Source organism: Brienomyrus brachyistius, chromosome 21 (genome assembly GCF_023856365.1).
Source record: "Brienomyrus brachyistius isolate T26 chromosome 21, BBRACH_0.4, whole genome shotgun sequence".
Classification (NCBI taxonomy): Eukaryota; Metazoa; Chordata; class Actinopteri; order Osteoglossiformes; family Mormyridae; genus Brienomyrus; species Brienomyrus brachyistius.
Genome location: NC_064553.1, coordinates 12,471,190 through 12,491,361, shown reverse-complemented (window position 1 = coordinate 12,491,361; position 20,172 = coordinate 12,471,190). Strand labels below are relative to the sequence as shown.

The window sequence follows — 20,172 nt, the reverse complement described above, 5'->3', positions numbered from 1 at the left end:
ACCCCCGTAAACACCCACGTTACTCCCACAGTATCGGTAGCAATATATCCATACTATGTATACCCAAATCTACACCTTTACCTTCCTGTGTGGTCAATAATACTGTATGAATTCCTTGGTGGTAGAAGGACCAAAAACTGGTTTTAATTAGAAACTGATAGTGAAGTGTATATTTAACAACCTTTAACAAGAACAGCTGTTTATGGAGAGGGGAGTATTGGCCATATCTGTGAGCTTCTTGATTAAACTTTACAAACAACACACACACTAATGTTTTGTTTTTCTCCTTTGGAATGTATATAGCAAATATTTTTCTCATTTATTGATCAGTTTCACTTAAAATCTTTACATCATATTACATCATACAGCTGAAAAACAGGAAGTAATCATATCAGATTTTCTGAATCCACATACCCAACAGGTTCAACAGCCTAAAATGCACCAAGAAAGAAATTTACTACAAGTCGACTAGAAGAAAACTTACGGCATCTCTGGTAAGTTTGTTTCAATTGCACTAAACAGCACATTTTAAGTGAAGTCGATCCTGTGGTACCTTCACAAACATCTCAAAAGTACAATGGAACCCCCGTTATTGAAAAATGATGCACATTTTTAAAACGACATTCCAGGAAACAATTTGATTTGTTCATCTTCATAACAAACATTGTATGATCAAAAGTACTCAAACGCACGCAAAAATCCTATAGATAAAGGAGGAAAAAAAAAATCATGGAATGAGTGAAGGAATTTTTGTGCCTGCATTGTAGGTCCATGGGGAAGTTCAATCATGTACATTCCATCTCATGCATAGTACAACGTATTTCCCCCTAAATACTCAACATATTTAGGATTCTTAAAAACTCATTCCTGTAGTCTTGCATTAGTTATATCCCAACAGGACATGATTTAATACTCAGTAAAGTAACAACTTTAATTACTTCAAATGTAGTGCTGACGCATGGTTAAAAAAAAACACTGCATGACTCAAAACACTCAGAGGTACAGAGACAATTACAAGAAAATCAGGACTTCCAAGCAAGAAAAACGGCAATGCCAGCTGAAACATACGCCTAGATGTGGAGGATCCACATTCCGGGATTTTATTTATTCGTCGTCATTTAAAACAGGCTGCATCATGCAGATTATGTCAGTGAAGATGGGATGGATGAAGGCAGGAAGTGAAAGCAACAAACTGTTTCAGACTCATGCTCAGTGTTAAGAAAGGTTCAGTACATCGAGTATTTGGGATGAGATGAGTACAGACAACAAGCCGCAAACATAAGCAAACTAATAGCAGATCAGAGCAACAGTGTAGACACACCAGTTTATCAAAGGCATCCATCCTCTTGCCAGTACCTTAACAGGTCTGTGAAACTTTCAACATCATATTCTGAGTGGTATGAGTGGTTCTTAGCGCCAGACATGAAACCAAGGAGTAACACTGTACCCGAAAGGTATCATGAAACAGACAGGAGATCAAAAGGGTGTCAACATACGGGCAACGAACTACGCTGCAGGATCTCTTTTGCCTCATTCTGTTCCATTCTAGAACCATGGAACTACAGCAGCTCTTCCCCAGAATGGAATCGGCTCGCCACCTCTAGTAAAATCCAGCACAGATGTCACTGCAGCTGGCCTGTATAGGGTAGGCAGTGGCACTGCACAGGCTGGTGGTTCCAGCCCATAACTGGAGGCTTTCCATGGACATCCCAGACCCAAGAAGAAACGGGTCTTTTTTTTTTCCTATGACATAGCAAATTACAATGTCAAGTTCCCGAAGATCGCAGAATCTGGTGCCCCTTGAACTTTTAAGGCTCAGTCACACAAAGAACAGCGGATGTTTTTCCCGAACCACATTAGTGTCATGTCATATTATGTCATGTGTCATATGGGAGGGGTTAAGCTACATGAAACAGTGGGAGTGTGACAAATTATGGGAGCATTATGAAGAGTAAGGCCAGTGAAATGTCGCAGACAATCAGACATGCACAGTGAACAGATCATAAAGACAGCCTTAAACAAACCCCCAAGTATAACGAAATAAAAACAAATGAAGCAAAACAACATACAAGTCAAACAAAACTGCAAATTCCAGTTTTAGGGGTTGGTTTAAAATTAAAAAAGCATGGATTTAAATAACAAAAACACAAATGAAACAGGACAGACACAACACGACCAGAGATGAATTTTTGAAGCTGGACAGACCATTGCATCAGGACTACAAATAAGTGAAAGGCAGTTCAGTACATTTAGTACAGAGAATTGGATAGACAGGAAAAGTTGTTTAGAAACAAACAACATGTGGGAAAGGAATAGGAGGTGGTAGGGGGTACCAGCCTAATGTATTGTACCTAATGAGTTATCGAAGAATGTATGTCAGTGTTCCTTGGGGGGGGGGGGGGGTGCGCTAGGGCAAGGCCCAGGGCTCAGTCAGGACTGAGAGAAAGTGAGCTTAATCTCATCCAGCAGGTTCCCCAGCAAAGATGACTCGTCACACTTGGCGTCAATCGTCACAGTCTGATCGGTCTGGAAGAGGGAGAAGATTAAAAGTTGTGGAGAATTTACACTTTGCCACATTCATTGACTCTTTTCTGATGCCGCACTTTATATTCAGTTTCACTTTCAGACATGGCTCTTCTAATCTGGCCCTCGCCTCTAAATCCAGGCCTTGTTTTCAGTTCTCCAAGGCAGTTTAATATTTACTCATTCTGATTGGCCAGAGGCTTCACACCTGGCTCACAGGTAAAGTTAGGTAGGGGAAATCAGCAGTGCTCAGCACTTGAGGACCACAATGTGAATAGCCCTGCTTTAAGGAGATAATACATTGTAGCATCTCCTTGACTTCCATTTTGGGTAAACCAGGTTTGATACACCAGTGGCCTGTACTATGAAATGGGGTTACTGGCTTATCGGGGTAACATGTCGGATTTAAGGTAGTCTGGGCAAAATGTAAGTCAACCAATATGAAGTCCATTTAAACTGTGGTACCTTAAATCCGACAAGTTACCCCGATAAGCCAGTAACCCTGCTACGTAGTACAGGCCACTGATCTGAACAGCTACATCAGTGTTCGGAAGCCTGGTCGCAAGGGGTGTAAAAGTGGACAAAATCTTGCCTTGGTCAGAACTACTAGGCAACAAATGATAGATTTAAAAATAATAAAGCAAACTTAACCATGGCTGTATAAATGCTGCAGGAAATGCAAGTGAAGCCAAAACTTACATATTTAACCAGCAGGCAGACATTATGACCCTGGATTGATCTGCTATACAAGGAGGCGCAGGAGTTGATTTTCTCCACAACTGGGGGGGGGGGAAGAGGAGAAAATAAGACTAATATTCATTAATATTCATCATTTGGCTCATCCAGGCTAACAATGTAGCCTGGCCACTAGAGGGCGCCATCTTCCTCTCCCCACCAGCATCCCATCTTCCCCCCACAGCATACCTGAGAAGTGGTGGTGGAAGCAGATCTTGGCCAACAAGTGGTGGAAGGACAAGCCGACGGCCTGCAGCCGCACCGAGCTGCCCTTCATGTCGGCCGACTCCAGCAGCTTGGCGTACGCATCGCTGCCAAGGTGACCACAGCAGTGACCATAAGGCTTACATGCATCCTTGCTCACGACCGACCTCCCTACCTGGCTTCTCTTGTAACCACGGCGATTTCCTCCTAATGATGTACACTAATTGGCCAAATCTTGTACGGGGTTAAAGTTTTTTAAATATTATATTACAATGTATTCCACTACAATAGGTCAGACTGGCAGTGTGTACAGTCATAGTATAGTATAGTAGAGTACTTTCAAACAGGACTGTTTTGTGAATGAATGGAGTCCTAAGCACCCTTTACGGTAATCCCTGCTTGGTGTGTGTGTGTGTGTGTGTGTGTGTGTGTGTGTGTGTGTGTGTGTGTGTGTGTGTGTGTCTGTCTGCAGCAGAACCTCAGGAAGCCCAGGCGTGGAATGGAAACTCGGCAGATATTCTATATGGTACCGAGAGTGTGCCCAAGTGCGTCACCCGGTTACTATAGATAGAGCGGCTCGGGTGGGTGCTGTGCAGTAGCTGGCGGGTTTTTCTCTGCAGGTGTGCACCGACCTGTAGCAAGGCGTGGTGCTCAGATACGACGTGCAGGTGAAGTGCAGTTTGAAGTCCAGCTTCTCGTGACTGGAGCCGTCGTCCGACTGGCGAGAAATAGAAGGGCGATGGGGGTCTTAACGAACGGCGGGTCTACTTTTCTGGACGGCCTACGCTTTACCTCTAAACCAGGCACAGAATGGAGCCTGTGCGTGGCGCAGCGGTAAGGGAACAGCACGCAACTCGAATGGCGTGTGACCCAAAACTGGGATCAGGTATTTGAGTGAATATTAAATACACAAGTTAATTAAGTCTGTGCCTCTCTTCAGCTCAGATACACATCCAGCAAATTATCCATGTATTTTTGTACGCATGGCTGGGCACAGCAGGCGGCTCGGCTCACCCACCTTGACGATGAAGGTGAGAGTCCCCTTTAGTTTCTGTGGCATGACGATGCTTTGAACGGAGAAGACAAACCGCGCCTCGTTGGAAACCCCTGTAGACAAGCGTGAATGTTAGAAAGGCGGATTTTTTTTTTTTTTTTTAAATGCACGGTGAAACAAGACACTGGGCTCCCTCTTCCACTGGTGAGATCTTCCAGATTACACATCCGGAATCCTGTTGGTGCCTCACCTGGGGGCAGCTGGAAGGGCACGCTGAGGCTGTCGTGAGGGCCCGCCCCCTCCGGCCGCTGCAGCTTGGCGTTGAGCGAGTCCAGCACGTTGAACTCCATGGACTTGAGGAAGCTGCTGCTTTTATTCTCGAAGATGACCGAGACCACGACCCGGCTGGAATCCTGCAGGTTTCCCTGGACGTCACAAACCTGAGCGAGACATCATACATAGATGATGGTTAGGAGAAAGTGCATAGAAAATAAAATATTACGCTCCACCACATAAAACACAAGCAGTCAACTCCACCACAGTCACCCCTGACCCCACACACCCTGCGGGGAGGTGTGTGGCTCAGCAAGTAAGGGCTCCGTACCCATGATCAGAAGGCTGTTGGTTCAAATCCCAGGGCCAGTAGACTGATGCCACCATTGGAGCCCTGAGCGCGGCTCTTAAGCCCCAGATCCAGGGGTGCTACACACTGGCTGACCCCTTGCTGTGACCACCCCAAGCTTGCTATCACCTGTATACATCTTTGTGTGTCTCATGGAGAGACAGATGGGGTAAGCAAAAAGACAATCTCCCCATGGAGATTAATAAAGGATCAATATTATTATCTTCTCACAGCCTGGAGGTTGGGATTCATCCCTAATCACTGATGTGGCGACCAGTGCTACAGAAAAAAACTAGGAACAGGTGTAGTGCATTTTGGGTTTTTTTTGCCCCATTTTCAAGGGAAGGTTGGTCTTTTTCCACCCACAGCACAGCAAAGCACCCCCAGACCTACCTGATCCACATCCTCCTTCATCTTCAAAGCGGAGGAGAAACAAATACAGAGACACGTGAGGGGAGGCTAAAGGCCGCGCAGAACCACAAAGACGGCAGAGCCAGTCATTTACAACCCTGCCAGTTCCATCAGCTTATAACCACCAGCATCCATTACAGTTACAGCGCCCAGGCCACTGGTCAGAGGAGTCACGCCCAACATGGTCACCGAGCTTAAGTTCAATGCTCAGCTGCCTATCCGTGTAGCAAGGACAACACCCTCAGTGCGATCCAGTATCGTTTTAATTGCAGGGCGTTTGCGCAGTATTGGGTGTTTTTTAAAAGACAGAAAATAAAAGATAGCACTGTATATTTTCCAAAATGTAAAGGTATCTTCCTACTCCATACTGTCTCCCCAAGCCCAGGAATCCCCCTCCCCCCCCACTCACCATCTTGATGTAGATGTTCTCAGCCAGGAGACAGTAGTTGGACATTGGCTGAAATGAGAAAATGTATTTTATTGGAGGTACCAGAAACAGCAGTTCCACAGATCAAGCTTTAATGGAGTTTGCGGTCAGTGATGACACTACAAGCAATGAATTCAGCACTTAGTCCTAGGTTGATCTATCAGAAACAAACACATAACTGAATAAAAATATGTATGTTTGAGTGTGTATAGGAAGGCCAATAAATATGTTCCTTTTAGTTATGGGGATTGGGGGGCAGGGGATTTCCCAGCTGAAATATCGAGAAGTCTGAGATTCTTAGATTTCACAACAAAATTCCATGGAAACAAAACGAAATTCCAGGTCAGCTCCTGGATATACTGGTTCACCAGCCTCCAAGTCGCCACCTTCCTCTGCCTGCCACACCTACCATGCGTCACTGAGGTGTGTCACGCTCATGTCACTGGGGGCGGGGTCACAGACCGCTGTATTTATAAGGGCTTACCGGCAGAGGCTCCTCCTCTTCCTCTACTGTGCCATTCTGCACGGACTCCTCCTCCTCCCTGTCGGGGACACGGTGCTGCTTCTTCTTTTTCTTCTCCTCTTTCTCCTTTCTCTGCTTCTTCTTCTTGTGCTTGGATGATTTCTGGGGCATAAAGGCACCGCAGGAAGTTCACAGGCAGTTCAGGCAGAGGGGAAGTGACCCGAGAGGCACATCAAAGGCAAAAGGAAACTCACAGCATCCTCCGTGTCAGATCCCTGGGCGGGATCAGCAGGCTCTTCTGTGGTGGACTTCGAGGTGGTTACGACAGCCTCCTGTAAGACACACCTCTCTGAGTGGCGAGGCGGGGATCGTCATGGATACACAATGCAGCAGCACGCACACAGCACCATGCCCAGTGACTCAGTGTTTCATGCTAAAGTAACAGAGTCCCACTATCCATCAAGACCAGATTTACTGGAAAGGCTCTCGTGAGTCTTAGTTCTTGTGATTTTTTTGTAAGTAAAAGGGCAACCGAGGCTCTTATTGTCATGGTTACCATTAGTAGTTTTCACAAAAACATCCGTGTAGGGGGACAAGTTGGAAGAGCGGCAACGATTTCCAGCTCAGATATTTTGCTCATTATCCAGAGCAGAAAACCAAAGCACTGGGTACTCGAGGGTTTCTTGGAGACCGATGAGCGGCAGCGAGACGCAAAATGCAATGTGTGGCAACAGAGTCATCTACCTGAGATTTCGATGGTACCGGTTCATTCGAAAGCCAGAAATCCAGATCCTGACAAGGACAGTTTGGGTTAGTGGGTCAGGGAAGATATTTAAACAGAAAATCAGAGTTTCCTTGCTTCATCATGCGTTCAACACCCATTGTGACATCATACTTCTGCTGGCGCGCTTGCAGGCGGGACTTCCTGTTTGGATTTACTAGGTGATTGGACAGCTTCCTTCTCTGGAGCAGGTGGGGGTGCCTTCTCCTTTTCCCCTGCGGCCTCCTCCTCGGCCTCATGGCGGTGTTTCTTCTTTTTCTTCTCTTCCTTGCTCTTCTGCGGGAGAGATGTTGACCACCACATTCACCGAAACACACCACTAGTGACTTGGACCACGAACCAAACACATTTCCCAAGAACGAAGGCCTCAGGAAGTCACCCGGTGGCCATTTTAATGGAAACGCAAGCCTGGCTGCATGTTTCAGCCCGCAGCAACGGGGGCTCCCCAGCCTCACCTTCTCTTCCTTCTTCTCCCGCTTCTCTTTCTTGCTCTTTTTCTTGAGTTCCTGGGGGGCCTCTGGTTTCTCACCGTCTTCCGCCGGGCTTTTGATGGGGTCGGGGGCACGGTGTTTCCTGACGGGCAGCTTCTCGCTTTCCGCTAGGGGTCTGTTGTTGGCAGAAATGCCAATTAGTACCTTGCCCTTTAAGCAACATGAACATCCAATGAAACACACCAGAGGATCCACACTCGGGATGCTACCGCGGTTTGCCGATCACATCACACAATCTCTGGTATCCCGCCCAGCTCTTAGGAAAACCTCCCCCTTTACATAATACCCATGATCCTGCCAACCAACAGGATGGCCAGGGGGTCCCAAGCCAGTTGGTCTTGCTGGGCCAACGTGAGCCAGCAGTCATTTAACTGCAAACCTGTACTGCTGACATAAGAATATATTCAAATCACAGGCAGGCTTCAAGACGTTCAAGATGCAGTGCTGTGTGAACCTGCTGCAGGACATGCCCAGAGCTCCTCTTAAACCCGTCCACTGTGGCCATACCACTTCCTGTGTCAGCCACCTCCCAAAAGGTTTTTCCAAGGAGCGGCGGAGAAGAGACTCTCCCCAAGAGCGAGACCGGCCTAGATTCTGCTCCTTGGCCGAGATACGGGAGTCTTTGAGCTCTCCCCGTACGAGTTTACGAGCCCGAGGAGCTGCAGCACGTTATAAGGGGAGACAGGTAGCTGTCACCACAGAGGTAGATGGCACAGCAGAAAAAAAAGAGACATTCCAATACAACAGCACACAGAACAGAACGTCTGTTGCTATTTATATTTCCATACTGAGGCACTGCAAAAAGGGTGAAGGGGATTGTGGGTAAGAAAAGAAGCGAAGAGGAGGAGGATGTGATGAATTTAAGGGAAAGGCAGTTGTAACTGCTCACCTGTTCTGGCCTTCTTTGGCCACCCTGTGTGTGTGCAGGAGAGAGACACAGGGAGAGAACCATAGGACTCGATGACCACACCGTCACAGTTACGGTCACACGGGGTAAGGATGCTAAGTAAGCTATTGTCCTTGCACAGACCCATGCTTTTTTAAACCAGGGTGACAACTGGGATACGCCATCACTTAATCTTCAGTAGGTGCTTCAGATAATCTCCTTACCTTCCTACAGCTTATTACACCTTCAGTAGGTTTTTTTAGTGTAGAAGTTCAGCTCATTTAAGGGCACAACAGTAACCACCTGATAGACATGTACCATGACGTTATTAAATCACAAATTTAGTTCCTTGAGCATGGTGCCACCTGCTGGACAACCGCGGATGCAGACAAGGAGTCATGAAACTGCAAAGCAGTCTGACTCTCCAGAATTTTACCGAGCACCACAGCTTACTTCCTAGAACAACACGGAATGTCTAATGTGGGAAGTCAAGGGTCACTGGGTGTAGCGCTTCTGTTACATCTGTGTCGCAATTTACTCTAGAACCGGTCTCCGATCAGGGCTCTGCAGACAGCTGCAGGAGTTCAGAGCAGATGCAGAGCAAGGCGACGATATGCAGCATCGTCATGATCATCCATGATATGCAACATGAAAACAATTCGAGGACCCTCCACTATGCAGTGATAAATATGCATGGGACACCACCCCCCATGATAAGAAAAATTTAAGACCCCCCTCCACCCCAGTCCTTAGTTCAGTTGGTAGAGGGCGCCTAACTATGTTCGCTTTTATTTGAGGGCTTATGGTTTGATTACCCCCCCCCCCCCCACTTTAAAAGGCTCAACCAGGTTATCATTTAATAAAAGTTCTGTTTCAGTGGGGGAGGGGGGGCAGTCAGACCCTGAGATACCCTGGAGATTGAGGTCAGATCCCCCCCCCCCCACCCAGAAGGACCTGCTAAAACTTACTTGTCCAGGTCAATGTCCAGAGCTCTGTATGGGTCATTGGGGTCTCGGTCCTCATCATCGCTGGGTAAGGCATTCTGGGGGGGGGGGTTAATAAGTTAATAATCCTGTTCAGAAGCACATCACCGAGAAAGCGCTCGCATCCAAAGCTCCCAGGCCGCACCTCCGGCATCTCCTCGGTGACGATGTCCACCGTCTGCGCGGGTCTGATGTCCTCCTCGCTCTCCGGGCCCGACTCATTGCGCCGATCGCCTCGGCTTCTCTTCTCCCGCTTCTTCTTCTTCTCCTTCTTCTCCTTCTTGCCCTTCTCCACCCTGTCCCTCTTCCGCCGCTCCTCCTCGATCTTCACATACTTGTCAGACGTGGCCATGCCTAGGAGGGGCATTGAGGAGATGGGGGGGCAACCAAGATAATTGAATCTCCTGAACCTGGCTGACTGACATGTGCAAAGTTGGTCTCTCAAGTCTAGGTAGAGTGGATTTTTAGTCGGGCCGCCACAGCTCAGGGTGAATAAATCACATTCGAGGCTAACACACAGAGCCAAACGAAATCCACATCGCCCCCTGCAGGCCTGACTGGAGGCTAGCATGCACAAACGCCCACCTGGGACTTTAAGGGGCACGCTGAGGTCAATCTGAACGACCGGAATGTGCTCCACACCCATCGTGTCCTGGTACCCCTGCAGGCAGAGAGATGTCAACCTGAGGCACATCAAAGAGACGCAGGCGGCAGAGGTCGGCTCAGCCTGCTCGGGGCATCGTCATACATTATGGATTAGTACCGGCTGAAAGGCCAGGCTCTCAGGATGGGGTGTGGAACGTGCCGGTCCGTGTCTGCAGCTCATCAAGCTGCCCAGGACCCTACCTTGGGGGCTGCGGTGGAGCCCTTGATGTAGAAGGGATTGTTGGCCTGCTCCTGTTTCCTTTCCTCTCGGCGCTAGAGAAATGAGGAGAAAAGCAGCATAATGGACTCGGAGAACCATCCACTGGCATGACGGAAGGGGCACGCGTGACAACGGCATGCAGCACGGGAAAGGCCCTGCGGCGCCCCGCAAAAGGCAAACCACCGTAGAGGCAAATATGTCATGACTCAGTTTGGAGACAACATCTGTCACAACCTCCGCTGCCCCTTTATGATGATGAGAATGCTGATGGCAGGGATTGGTGTTGATGAGATTACTCGGAACTATTTTTAATGAAAAAGTTACTCACAAAAATTAAAACTGAATGGGTTCCGTTTTACAAAACATCTTAATTCACCTCTGCTCTCTCATTTACCTACCTACTACACATATGATTGAACAGTCAAAGAAACTGTAAAGCCCTGTCTCAGTTGCGGTGTAGTTACTGCGTTTGGCCTTTGTGGGGCAGTGTGGTTATGGAAAAGTTAGCAAACGCGCTAATCGTACCGCTGTTCCCGTCTGCAAGCCCTTGGATTACTGCACCCTGTAGTGTGTGCGGCTAGGGCAAGGCAGAATAGTGGAGAGGCGTACCCTGGCCAGCTCCTTCTCGTCGACCTCTCGGTGGCGTTGTCGTGGCTGCTGCGGCTCCTCCTCGGCGAAAGCGGACTTGGACTTCTCGTCCTCCGACTCGGGCTCCGACGGAGGGTCGTTGATCCAAGCGTCCAGATCCAACCTGAGGACACAGCATGCATTTCCAGCGCGATAACACCAGGGGGCGGTATCCACAACAGCAGCAACAGCATTGAGTAGAAATCATTAAAAAGACTGTGTTAAGCAGCGAGTACTGACCCGTCCGGGACAGGCACTTTCTTCTGGGCCTTGGGGGCCACAGGATTCAACTCTCCTGCGAACAAGGCCGTGACCTCCTCACCAACGTCCACATCCTTCTGCTGTAACTTCTGGATGTATTTTACTAGCTGCAAGAAGCAGGAGGCCTAGGAGGAGAGATGGACAGGAGGGCGGGTGAGGATTAGGGTGATTGCAGACCCCTTAATGTTCACCACCGTCCCGCTCCAAGGACTCCCGGTCTTGCTCACCCGTTCCTGCACCTCCAGGTCGGCGCTCTGCACGAAAATCGGCAGCTGGTCGGTCAGCAGCTGGATGGTCTCCTGAACCGCCTGGCCGTCTTGTGACCCCTGCTGGCCGTTACGCAGCACTGCGGCGAACAGCTTGGCAGCGTTCTGCACGTAGACAGCCTGGATGTGCCCCGGTAGGGTGGCCACCCTGGGCCTCAGCATGGCTTCCAGGGTCTGTACGGGGTCCTCCAAGTACCTATGAGGATTATGGTAAAGGTTTAAGGTAACAATCCATAAGAATGGCCAAAAATAACTCAACTAATAACATCTTTCAATGTATACAGCCCACTAGACAGAACTATATCTACATTTGCACTCATTTATCTGACCCTTTTATCCAAAGCAAGGGTTATAATTTACATGTGCTCCTTGGGATTTGAACCCACAACCTTTACGTTATTAGTTTAATGCTTGTTGAGATATAGGAGCGGGATTATGGATAGGATGGGACTTACTCTGAGAACTCGCCACAGATCCACGCCGCAGCATACAGCACTTCACAGATGCCCTTGCGCTGCATGTTTCCAGACAGCAGGGGGGCGCTGTCGAGCAGGAGGGCCATTTGGCCCACAGCGAAGCTCCGGATGGCCTTCACACGGACCGCCACGTCCAGCATCTGGGAGGCGATGAGGTGGCCATGCCGCGTGCCCTCCAGTCGGGTCAGCTCCACCAGGATGCTGATGTACCTGAGCGGCAAAGGGGGTTATGCTTTGGTCACTGCAGCTGAGAAACCCGGATGGAAGTTGCAGGTCACAGGTTTTCACTCACCACTCGAAGTTGGTGATGTATTGGTAGTTGCTCTGGCTGCAGATGTCGATGATCTTGGTGAGCAGCTCGTCCCGGTAGGTTGTGCCCTCGGCCTTGTCCACGTGCAGCATCAGCTTCTTCACGATCTCCATCAGGTTCTTTTTGGACACCTAGAGAGACACACACCGGGCCTCAGGAACCATCAGAACTCTTGAATGGACGGCCTGTGTCCTGGTGACAGCTCCGTGTTCACCCCCGCGCTCTCGTGACAGACTGGCGGGCACGTGTGCATGCTGGTCAGCCTGGCACAGACGGGCATGACACAGAGTCCGATGACGTGTGGGCCAGGCGGTGCTATGGCACAGCTGCTAGCGAGTTAAACGTGTTACATTCGCTGGAAAAAAAAGGTACACTCTTCACAGAAGACATGGAGAGCAAGAGCTTAATGCTTAAACCTGAACTCAGCAGCCTCCACCTTTAACCATCATTAAATTTAAATGTCATCGCTCTCATCGCTGAGGGAGCGTTATGCGTCTCGGCGGGTAGGAGCGGCATGCCAGTAACCAGAAGGTCGCCGGCTCACGTCTCAGGGTAGGCAGAGTGATTTCACCTATGAGCCCTTAAGCCCCCAATTGCTATAGGGACAGCTTTCTGAAAGACGTACATCGCTATGGATATAAAAGAGTCTGCTAAATATAATCTAAATGTAAAATCCACAGAACAAGTTTCCTGAAAGAATTTAATTATTTGTATTTCTTCTTGAAAAGCCAAATATATGAAATATGAGGAAACTGGAGAAGAGTGTTATATGTAACATCCGGGACACAAACACTCGGCTGGTTTGTGACTCCAGTCCCATGTGCAGACAGGGTGGGTCTTGTCTCTGTGTGTGTGTGTGTGTGTGTGTGTGTGTGTGTGTGTGTGTGTGTGTGTGTGTGTGTGTGTGTGTGTGTGTGTGTGTGTGTGTGTGTGTGTACACTCCTTACCATGCCATAGAGCAGATCCAGGGCTCTCAGGCGGATGGACTCGTCCTTGTCATCCAGACACTGCAAAATCAGATCCTTGTGGGACTGGACTGACTTCGGATGAGTTTTCAAGATCTTAGACATGGCCAGCAAGCCCAGGTATTTCACTGAAGGAAAGAAAGAAAAGCAGAGTTTCACACACAGACACACAGACTGATCGACTGACAGACCGACACAGACTGATCGACTGACAGACCGACACAGAGACCCAATGAGCCACTTACAGTTCTGATCCGAGTCCTCAATCAAGATTCTGAGCTTCTGCACACACAGCTGGGGGTGGGCAGAGAGAGAAAAGACACAATAGAATATCAGCTTATCATACGAACTATATTGCAGATATTTGCATTAGCATCCATCCATCCATCCATCCATCACAGGGTGATGGGGAGCCTGGAATGTATCCCAAGGAGCATAAGACACAAGGCAGGTGACACCCTGGACAGGAAGCCCCCCCCCCCCCTTCCTGAAGCAGACGGGGCTGAAGGTATTTCAGCCAACCTAGGATTGGAGAGTGACCTACCTGTATACTGGCGCTGTGGTTGGGCATTCCAGTTGAGAGTGAGATGAGCACTGGAATGACAGAGCCAAGCCTAAACACCAGGTCTAAACAGCACTCAGAAGATACGCTTCACAATATTAAGTGCAGAGAATTATCGTCACGCAATGACATTTGAACTTAACTTATTTGTAGGGATGTGCAGAGGGAGGGGGTTGCTGGGGGTGTGCCCCAGTTCCAAGGGGGACCCGCTTCTCCCCCAAGCAAGCACCCTCCCCTCAAAAAAAATCTTATCACTGCATATTTGCCCATTTCAGATGATCCAGTACTTTTATTGCAAATCATGTTAATTCTGCAGCACAGTAGCAGCAGGAACCAAAGTATGAACTGACAGTTGAAGGCAATTAAAGAAAAAACCTGCACTGACCTGCAATTACGGTGTTGACACACTCATAGAGCAAAGACATGGCCGACGTGCTGAAAGGACAAGCAGAGAAAGTGACTGTGAGATCACAGAGCTCCTGCCGGAAGCATCTTCACCCGCGCAGGTGTTCAGGAGACTGGCCAGCTGTCCGTACCTGTGGATGAGGTTGGTCAGAGGCTCGATCAGTTTCTTCCCCAGACGTGGCTCCAAGGGGGTCAGAGCACCGAACTGAAACCCAGCAGAAGCGGTTATACCCGACTGCATTGTAACATTCAGGCAAACAGATGCAGACGAAACCGTGCAGGGAAACACACACAGACAGCAGACAATCGTCAGCTTACAAGCTTTATAATCTTGATGAGGACCCAGTTGTTGGTGGACGAGGTCATGAGTTTGAAGAAAAGGGGAGCCAGGGACAAGTAGTTCTTGGGGTTCCTCCTGGCCAGTTCACAGATGACGTTCACCGCTGCCGACTGCACCCCTGGAGGACAGAGTCACACCCAAGGATTTAAAGCCCACTGCTAAGATGGGAAGTGGCACTACAGAGTCAGCGTCTGCCGATTTGCAGCCCAGAGCCATTTTTTGCAATCGTCTAGCAGTAGCTCCGATCCTCATTCTACAACAGGCACTCGCCCACCAAAAAGTTCAGGAACCTGGTTCCTGGGCCGCCTTGACCAGAATTTTTTAGCTCCCGGCCACTTGCGCATGTCGCCATCCCACCACGCAATGGGAATTGGGACTTTATAAATAATTTTACCGCCAGCATATACCGCCGGTTATAGAATTTTCCAATGCAGAAATATGGAGATGCATGCAAAATGGTATTCATTAATGCATCATATATAACTGAGATACACAATTCCAGCTCCTTATTTTTTGCTACATTACTTTTCTTCTACATGCACTTTCCCGTAAAACTACCTCAGAAGAACTACAATCACACCAAGTTCCTGCGGTGGGAACGAGTCAGAAGTTCCGGGTTCCTGAAAAAAGTTCCTGCGGTGCGAAGGTGCCTAATAACTGAGAACTCAGCTACACTCTGACCACTGAAGAGAAAAAAAAAATTCAATAGCTATTTGGGCCAGCAGGTGGCGGAGTCCACTGGCGATGTCTACTCAAATGGGTAAATGTCATTCAAGTCATTCAAGCTGATCCAGATCAACACCGCTGATCGGTCCTGAACCTCGAGCATCTCACCAGGGTCTGGGTCGTCCAGCTTCTCCTTCAGCCGGGGGAAGGCAGGCCGCAGCGATTCAGGGTACTTCAGGAACACTTTATACATGATGAGCACAGCCTTTTTCCGGATATAGGGCTTCGTGTGTGACATCTGACCAGGGAGAAGAGGAGAGCGTGAGGGCAAGGTTGGGGGGGGGCGGGGGACGGGGCAGCAGAACGGTAAGGACATGGGAATATCCTCACCAGCGTCATAATGTCATTTGCCAAGTCACGGGAGAGGTCAGGGGTCACGAAGCAGGACAGGCCTGTCAGAGCCACACCCGTGTCGTACTGGTTTGGACTGTTGAGGTCCTGAAGAGAAAAGACAGGTCAGGTGTCTCCTCCAGCTCCAGATGTAGGCTACAAAACAAAAAGGGCAGTCGCTGACCTTGCGGATCTGATTGGTGGTCAGCATGATGACATCAGTGCCGTCGTGGAAGCTCTGCGAGGCTGCCAAGTAACCCATTCTCTGCAGAGGAGAGAGGAAGCAGCAGGAGGACCATGGAAATGAGGAAACTGCGGCACAACGAGCAAGGACAAGGGCGAGAGAGACGTGGACTCTTCAGGGGACCGAAGCGGAAAGACTTCAAGGAGTCGCGTACCGCGCACGCAAGCTTTAACGGCTGATTCTGCTTCCGTGCGTGAGGCAGAGGGCTCACCGGGGAAGGCATCTCACCTTGTACGTGAACTTGGAGGAACTCATGACCTCCACGATGTTGAAAGCGGCCCAGCTGATGTCATAGCCCAGCATCTGCAACTGTGGAGGAGAGTTCACATCAAAGCGAGAGGCTTACTGTGCGTGCGCGTGAATGCGGAACCAAGCCCCAATAAAGCAGTGGATGTCATGGCACGAGGCCACATGGGCACAGTGGTCGGAGGGGCCGCAGCATCATGGTGTGTAGGGTGCAGGTGAGAGCCGGCCTTACGTAGGTGAGCTTGCACACGGCATTGGCCTTCACCGAGATGTTTTCCTGCTTGAGCTCCTGCTTGATTTCATCAATACAGGTGGAGATGTACTTGGCCTTGAGGGGAATATTGGACAGAAATCAGGGTGTATCAAAGGGCCCCTTCACTTACGTCTGCTTCAATAAACTCTGAAAAACAACAGCTGTATAATATCCCTAGAGTGAATACACAAACATTTTGAGCTGGCTTTCTGATCTATATATATATATATATATATATATATATATATATATATATATATATATATATATATATATATATATATATATATATATATATATATATATATATATATATATATATATATATATATATATAATCTGGAATTTTTTTCCCATCATTCATACGAAATCCTAATGCCATTGTTGTCATCGTGGATAACAACATTTAACAATGCTTATTTATATCAGTTACAATTTAACCCTTGAAAGCAATTTCATTTTGAAAAAAGGCATCGACCCCAAATGGTAAAAAGAAGAGATTTTTTTGCAGGATAGAATATATGTCCCTCTAATGGAGGATGCTGGGATATATCATAGCAGAACCATGTCTAAAAATAGCATTTCATCCAGGACAAACATCTCAAAAATATCTCCACCTCATAACACAAACATTCTTTGATTTAGAGATACTTCACTCAATACAAAACTCAAAAACATTTTTACACGTGAAAAATCACGTGAACTCAACTATCATTTATGTCACTGTAATATTATGTTCTTCACTTGTGTACCGATATGATACTTCTTTCTGTTCTCCAAGTTACACACAGAGTTGAACTAAGAAACAAGAGAAGCTGAACTGTAGAACTAGTGTTATTTTGTAAGCCCAGCAAGAGATGCTGAATGACTCTCACTCACACGGTTCTGCGATTCAAAGTTTCTTGGTCATGGAGCACGAGTCATAAGATGGTCAGTGACAGAGGCAGGGTAAGTGAATGAGGCAGGGTAAGCGAATGAGGCAGCAGGGTACCTACAGGTCCACCGACACAAGAGCTCCATTACCACGATTCTGAATGAGACCTAGGATGTGTGTGTATGTATGTGTGTATGTGTTCATGGTTTTAAGGGGTCCAGAGCCAACCGCAGAAGCTACAGACGCAAGGCAGGGAACAACCCAGGATGGGGGGCCAGCCAATCACAAGGCACACTCACACACCATTCACTCACACATGCACACCTACGGGCAATTTGGTAACTCCAATTAATCTCGGCATATTTTTGAACTGTGAGGGGGAACCGGAGAACCCAAAGGAAACCCCACGATGATACAGGGGAGAGCATGCAAATTCGAACCCAGGTCCCAGAGGTGTGAGGTAAGAGTGCTAACCACTGCACCACCCTCACAACTGCAAAGCATGTATAAATATGTAATTGTAAAATGAAGAGTCCCGTGAGGTGTCAGATGAGCCGAGACAGACTCTGCATTGTGCACAGCTAGCAGGACGGCGGTGTAGGATTCCTGCGTTTGAATTATTTTTGCAAAATATATACATTATAAAGTTATTTTCGAGGGGGGTTTCTACATCAGTTGCTTAGTGGGTCTTATATTAATTTGCTGCGTCAGTCGTAGATTAAGTGGCCTTTGAAGTCGAGGGCTGCTCACCCCTCTACTGGATCCCCAAAAACAGCCGGTGTGTTAAACAGGTGAAGATGAACTGGGAAAGCAGAAGTGCAACCTTGCGCCCCGATTCCTCGAACCAACAATGCTGTACTTTGCAACTATTACAGTAAAAGACTCAGTCATGACAGAAAATGTCAGAAGAGACAGACGCCACGCACACAAACACGAAGACACTGAGAACATGCATCGCCAGAAGCCATTAATATTTCAGTGTACAGCACCATGTTGCCTGGGAAACAGACATCCTACCTGGATGTGTGAGTTCACAGAGCAACACTGACCCAGCAACCTGACTCAAGGGACAGAAAGAGAGCGAAGCCCTACAGTAGCCGTTTCAGTTTTAAACCAATATTTCTTGTCGAACTTGGAATTTAAATGGAAGTAACCTTTACGATTGGTACCATTCAATCCTAGTGTAGCATTTTATCAACATCTCTAACGCACACAAAGGCTTGATCACTTGCATAGCGTTCTGATTACGCAGAGGCCGCGTCTGCAAAGCACGACACGCGTGCACGCGCCCTTAATTGGTCACAGAGCGTGAGCGCGCAGCCCGAAGGCACACACACACACACACACCCCCCCCCCCCCCCCAAATGGCAAAGCATCCCACAAGCAGTCAGTAATACTCAAAAAGCCAATTGACCACTAAATATTTCCAAACAAGAAGCATCTGTTACGTTATGAGCCGGAATATTCATTTTACATATTTATTAATCGTTATATAACGTATGTATAAATGTATAGAGTAATTAGAAAACCGATCGTAATAGTAGAAATATCGACCTGTTAACGTGAACACTACTAAGTAAAGTTTCTTATTAAGTCTGCACTAACTGGCCAGAGTTGTCTGTGTTCATTAATAGACCTATTAGACAAAATACAGATTTCGTAAATAGGTCGACTACCACACGGCAGGATCAATTCACATTCAAATATAATATAAATGCAATAGTTACATAGCCGACAGAATGCCAGGTTTAACACGAAACTGAATTCAATGCTGAAAGGCAGGCATTCTCACGTCGGTGTGATCACAGAGTTAGGGGTATGTGTGAAGGGGTTGGAGGGCTTGTGTGGGGAAAAAACCTTGCACCACTCCCAGAGATGCTGACACGAAACAGAAAACAGACCTAAAGGCGGCCCATCATCATGCACAGCGCGGCCACCATACTGGAGAGGCATCACGCATCATATCACGCAAATATCCCGAAAATGCGGGGCGCAGGCGCATCACGCAAATCACATTATCAAGACTGGCTAAATGTGAGCAGTATCCTTCCAGCCATCGACACCCTGCCTAGCGGTTTCTACAAATAAAAGACTATTTTGGAATGAACTTTCAATAGAATGTTTCCTATCTGTAAAGAAGTAGAGTCAAGTAGTTAAATTTTATCAGTTACATTTTATCAGACGCTTCAGAATTATGGCTTTCAAACTCTACCTGGCGATTGCATGCAGCAACACATGAAAATATTCTAATAATTTTCATTGTTAAAGTGGTCTGGATTATAATAATAATTTAAGCCTAAATGAACACCAGTCTCTCGTTTCCATTCTACTGCCTAGTTTATGGAATAACGAGTTCTTTGAAATAAATGTGCATTCGTACATGTGTATTAGTTTTAATTAAAGTGATAATCACCTTTACCTCGTCATCCTTATGATTCCTGATGCCACGTACGAGGTCCTGTAGGTTTTTATCGAATATCCGATCGATGCTCCCTTTAACTTTTTTCAAAGCCATCGCTGCGGGTCGTACGTGTCACTTTCCTGCGGGACGGAGCGGCGTAAACGCGGCTGTTCCCCCGGAGTGGCTTGACCGCAGCAGCACTGCGCCTCTCCCCAGCTTACCAGCCGGCGTCCTGGCAAAGACAACCTGCGCTCCGGTGCAGTCCGCCCTGCCGTAGCCGAACGCCGCACAGAAACGCAATCCGTGGATGCAGCCAGGAAATGGCTGACAAAATGGCTTCCCGGTCAGCTGACTGTCAGTGACTGCATGCATGGGGGGGCGAGGGGGGGGGGGGTGACAATCCAGGCGAGTTATAAAGGCGTTTTTCTCAAAGAAGCGCTCACAATGCGATCAGATGACTTGTGGCAGGTTAAAAAAAAATGCAAAAAGTTAAGAGCACGA

At 47.9% G+C, this 20,172-nt stretch overlaps 1 protein-coding gene across 2 annotated transcripts; it reads right to left on the bottom strand.

Moving 5' to 3' along the window:
• Positions 1–273: 273 nt before the first annotated feature.
• Positions 274–20,036, bottom strand: LOC125716508 (AP-3 complex subunit delta-1-like). Of its 2 annotated transcripts, none has more exons than XM_048988891.1 (33): positions 19,684–20,036; positions 16,376–16,471; positions 16,126–16,206; positions 15,838–15,918; positions 15,654–15,761; positions 15,432–15,561; positions 14,576–14,715; positions 14,389–14,462; positions 14,238–14,287; positions 13,835–13,884; positions 13,536–13,584; positions 13,273–13,418; positions 12,308–12,456; positions 11,995–12,225; positions 11,501–11,735; positions 11,253–11,398; positions 10,995–11,136; positions 10,367–10,438; positions 10,106–10,181; positions 9,666–9,874; positions 9,506–9,579; positions 7,616–7,766; positions 7,275–7,436; positions 7,124–7,171; positions 6,634–6,711; positions 6,401–6,541; positions 5,899–5,946; positions 4,707–4,896; positions 4,481–4,569; positions 4,095–4,180; positions 3,448–3,569; positions 3,223–3,302; positions 274–2,526 (listed from the first exon to the last, which is right to left on the bottom strand). In XM_048988891.1, the coding sequence occupies exons 1-33, from the start codon at positions 19,783–19,785 to the stop codon at positions 2,431–2,433; spliced, it is 3,732 nt and encodes a 1,243-aa protein (XP_048844848.1). In that variant the 5' UTR covers positions 19,786–20,036; the 3' UTR covers positions 274–2,430. The 2 variants fall into 2 exon arrangements, with proteins under 2 accessions (XP_048844848.1, XP_048844849.1); XM_048988892.1 differs by having other exon boundaries at positions 19,690–20,036.
• Between the last annotated feature and the right edge of the window lie 136 nt (positions 20,037–20,172).